Genomic DNA, 4397 nt, shown 5'->3' on the forward strand with positions numbered 1-4397 from the left:
TGCGGTACACGGGCCTCTCACTGTTGTGGCTTCTCCCGTTGCGGAGCACAGGCTCCGGATGCGCAGGCTCAGCGGCCATGGCTCACGGGCCCAGCTGCTCCGCGGCATGTGGGATCTCCCCAGACCGGAGCACAAACCCGCGTCCCCTGCATCGGCAGGCGGACTCTCAATCACTGCACCACCAGGGAAGCCCTGAAGTCACAGCTTTTGATTTGAATAACTCTAAAATGTAGTGAAAGTCCACTCTCAGGGCAGGTGTCTCTTTACCATCCGTGTCTACTCCAGGTACACTTCTGAGCCACTGTGGAGGGTGACTAGGTCCAGCTCTGGGGAGTGTGGCATGTCTATCCCACCAGTAGTGACAAGGCCACCCCAGAGCTGTGATGCTGGCAGGGGAAGACGAGTCCAGGCGACGGGTGGGCCGCGGCGGGCCTGGCATCTGTGACACTGGAGGGAGGGGCTCCTGCTGCGTTTTCCACGGTAAGGACGTGGGACAGGGGCCTTGACCAGCTGGCACTGCCTTCAGAAGCCGCCAGTTTTTAAAGAGAACAAATAAATCCAAGGCCAGAAAACAATCAGCAGTGAGAGCCTGAGCTTTTGTTGGGGTTTGGCGTTCTTTTTCCTGTTTATGGTATTTTATGCTAAGAAGGCTGTCGTTGGTTCTCAGCTCTGTAAATGCCCCATCGCACTATGTGGACGTGGCTTCACCCAGACCAAGTGACTTTGCACCAGCCGGCAGCCCCAGCTATGTGGACAGGCTCAGAAGGCCACGCGTGGTGGCCCCCAGCGCCCCCTTCCCAGTCCTGCAGGTGCAGCCTGGTGCTAAAGGGCCGTCTGCTGGGAGGAGGTATGGATGCCGACCGGCCAGCTTGCAGAGAGAGGCCTCTTCTCCTCCTTTGGTTCAGGGGTGAGGTCGTCGGGGCCAAAAGGTGGAAAAATGAAAGTAATGGCCTTCCAAGAGTGGGTCTCACCTGGCTTGACTGGTACCCCTGAGATTGTGACATCTGTGAGTCGAGGGCAGGGAGGCGTGATGGAGTGCCAGCGCCACACGCCTTGGGGTGGAAGTCCCAGTTGACGGGCTCATTCCCAGTGATGTGTCACACCCGTCATCACCAGTCCTGCTACTTCTTCCGCACTTGGTGGTGGACATTTCCCACTTGCCGGGGCCTGACCTCCTCATCTCCCCCGCCGCCCTCACGGTCTGCCTCGCCATCTGCCAGGCCTCTGCTCTTTCCTGTTTTGAGTCCCTGTTGTGAAGTGCAGATCTAGAACAGCCTCTTCCTCTAGGCCTTTGCTAAGAGAGCCAAACCGGTCATTCTAACTACAGTTTTTCTTCTTTCCTCTCTTTCTGTTCATTTCTAGAGCGAAGTCCAAGGAAAATGGGAAGGAGAGGAGTCTTAAACATTCCCTGAGGGAATTCCCTGGGGGGCGTCCAGTGGTTAGGACCCGGCGCTTTCACTGCCAAGTGCCTGGGTTCGACCCCTGGTCGGGGAACTAAGATCCCGCAAGCCATGCAGTGCGGCCAAAAAAAAAAAAAAAAAAATTTCCTGAGAGAGGGAGAGGTTTCCAGAATGTTTTCTGGGTCACCTGGCTGGAGTGATTCGGTCACATGCTGGGCTTATCCGTGGATTGGTTATCACAGGTGCACGGGGTGTCTGGGTGCAGGAGCGCGGGGAGCGGCCCTTGCCTCGTGGATGCGCGCGGGCCCAGGGAGCCAGGCTGGGACCCGGAGACTGGCTGTGTTCCTGAGGTCCACCACTTATTGTTTTATTAATTTATTTTGTTGAGGTAGAGTTAATTTACGGTGTTGCATTAATTTCCACCATACAGCAAAGTGATTCAGTGACACACACACACATACATATACACATTCTTTCGTGTATTCGCTTTCATTACGGCTTGTCACAGGGTACTGACTATAGTTCCCTGTGCTCTACGGTAGGACCTGGTTGTTTACCCATTCTCTATATACTGATATGCACCTGCTAATCCCACACTCCCACTCCACCCCTCCCCCTCGGCCACCACAAGTCTGCTCTCTGCGTCTGTGGGTCTGTTTCTGTTTCGTACATAAGTTCATTTGTGCCATATTTTAGATTCCACATATAAAGTGGTATGATATGGTATTTGTCTTTCTCTTTCTGACTTTATTTAGTATGATAATCTCTAGGTCCACCCCACCAATTATTTCTTAACCCCAGTCTTAACCCAGCCATGTGACCTCTGGGCATTTATCCCGTGGCTGTATTTGCATAAGGGCACAAGGAAGCAGCCACATGTCTGCCAGCTGGAGGTGTGTGTTCAGTAAATCTGGAATCTGTCGTGAAGCTCCAGGCTGTGGTTGAAAAGAACAAGGCAGGTTCTGTGCTGCTGTGGAATAAGGTATATTGCTGAGGAGGAGAAAAGCGTGTTGTAGCATCCGTTTGTGTAAAAGTACATGTGTTATAGATAAACACTCTGGAAAGGTCCGTGCCCAAATAGTGAGTAGTTGCCTCTGGCGAGTGAAGCTGGGGGCAGAGGAGCTGCTGGGAGAAAGGAATTGAAGTTTTCATTTGCTTTCCTTCTGTATGTTTGAATTTTTTATAACCATGCACATGTTTTCATTTTAAAGCAGGTAAGAGAGTAGTAATTCAGGGTTCCGTTAGTAATGTTGGCCCTGTATTCCATTCCACTGTGCTAAGAAGGTTCTCGGTTCCTGGGGTGCATCCCTCCTCGTGGGCACGCAGGAGGTGAGCTTGAGCGCCTCCCTGAGTGGAGCCCAGATCCTTCTCCTGCCACTTCCTCACGTGGAGCTCAGGCGCAACCCTGACTTTTCTGAAGCTGTTTTTTCATTTGTAGGATGGACTGGTTCATCCTGCTTCACCTCCCTTATGTGCTGTTTATGCTGGTGATGACTTTGAAAATGGGAAAGCACAAAACTGAGGCTGGGTTTAAAGTAAATTGTAATTTTAAGGACTTTTTAAAAAAAATTGATTGGGGTTGGGTATCTTAGTTTCCTAGAACTGCTGTAACAAAGTACCATAAACTGGGTGGTTTACAACGACAGATGCTTCATCTTTCAGTGTTCTAGAGGCCAGAAGCCCCAAATCAGGGTGTCGCTGGCAGAGATGTGCTCCCTCCGAGGCTCTGGGGGAGGGGCCTTCCTTTTGTCTTTCGGCTTCCGGTGGCTGTCGGCATCCCTGGTTTTCTTTGGCTTGCGGACACATCACTCCAGTCTCTGCCTCTGTCGACATGTGGCCGTCTTCTGTATCTGTGTCCATGTTTCCTTCTTCTTATGAGGACACCAGTCATTGGATTAGGGTCTATTCTAATCCAGTATGACTTCATTTTAGCTCAGTGCATCTTCACAGACCCTATTTCTAAGTAAAGTCACATTCCCAAGTATCTGGGGTTAGGGCGTGGGCATATCTTTTGGGGGGCTACCCACTGCAGTGGAGTTTCTACCCTTCCCATCAAGAAGTATTTGGAATTGCCGCACTTAGTAATTTGATGATGTAAAATCTAACATTATGAATTTGCTCATGAAAATAGAATTTTAGATGACGTTTCAGTTAGAACTTTATGGGCTGAAAACTCCAAAGTTAATTATTCGTTCAGAAGCCAACCTCCAACTGAGCGCGTTTATCACCTACTGATGGGTGTCCGTGCCGGACTTTCTTCTGCTCTAGGAATGTTTGTTCCTGATATTGCTTCTTAGAGTCAAATCAACTGTGCTTTTAAATCTGCCCCTTAGGAAATCGAGAGACTTTCCGAGCAACTAGAAGAAAAAGAGAGGGAGACGCAGCAGCTGATGAGCCAGCCGGAGCGGGAGCAGAAGGAAGTGGCCCTGCGGAGGAGAGGCGCGGCCCCGACGGGGAGGGCTCCGGCCGCCAGCGACGTCCTGTGCCGCTCCCTGGCCGAGGAGACGCATCAGCTGCGCAGGACTCTGGCCGCCACCGCCCACATGTGCCAGCATCTGGCCCAGTGTCTGGATGCACGCCAGCGCGCAAAGGGGGACGTGGGGGAGAGGAGCCCCGAGGTAGGCTGTGGTGTCAGCACGCCACGGTGCGGACCGAGGTGCAGCAGGATCCCTCAGCCGTCATGGAGGTCGGGGGGCGCCCAGGGCCCCCCCTGCTCTCCATAGTGAGGGTTGCAGCAAAGCCCGCCCATCCGGGGATTTCTTCTAGCACGGTGGGAGGTGCAGAACGTGACAGGGAAGCAGGTGGCCTGTGTCACCAGCTGCCACCCCCAGACCTGCAGGTGACCCTGGTCCTCGTGGGGAGATGGCACTGTGGTCTCATCAGCCTTCGCCGAGGACGAAGCAGGCAGAGCAGGGGCGGGAGGGGTGTCCTGAGCAAGTGCTGGTACATGTGCAGGCGGGCGAGGGGCAGCGCCTCCAAAGGCCGCAGGTGGTGAGG

At 53.1% G+C, this 4397-nt stretch overlaps 1 protein-coding gene across 2 annotated transcripts in view; it reads left to right on the top strand.

The window, feature by feature from the left end:
• Positions 1–4397, top strand: part of TNIP2 (TNFAIP3 interacting protein 2) — a 39761-nt gene that overhangs the window by 30572 nt on the left and 4792 nt on the right. For both annotated transcript variants that reach the window (XM_024745133.1, XM_024745134.1), the window contains exon 2: positions 3734–4018. In XM_024745133.1, coding sequence (XP_024600901.1) covers positions 3734–4018 — 285 coding nt within the window. The remainder of the gene's footprint in view (positions 1–3733; positions 4019–4397) is intronic.

The sequence above is a fragment of the Neophocaena asiaeorientalis genome, unplaced genomic scaffold (assembly GCF_003031525.2).
Source record: "Neophocaena asiaeorientalis asiaeorientalis breed wild unplaced genomic scaffold, Neophocaena_asiaeorientalis_V1.1 scaffold65, whole genome shotgun sequence".
Taxonomy (NCBI): domain Eukaryota; kingdom Metazoa; phylum Chordata; class Mammalia; order Artiodactyla; family Phocoenidae; genus Neophocaena; species Neophocaena asiaeorientalis.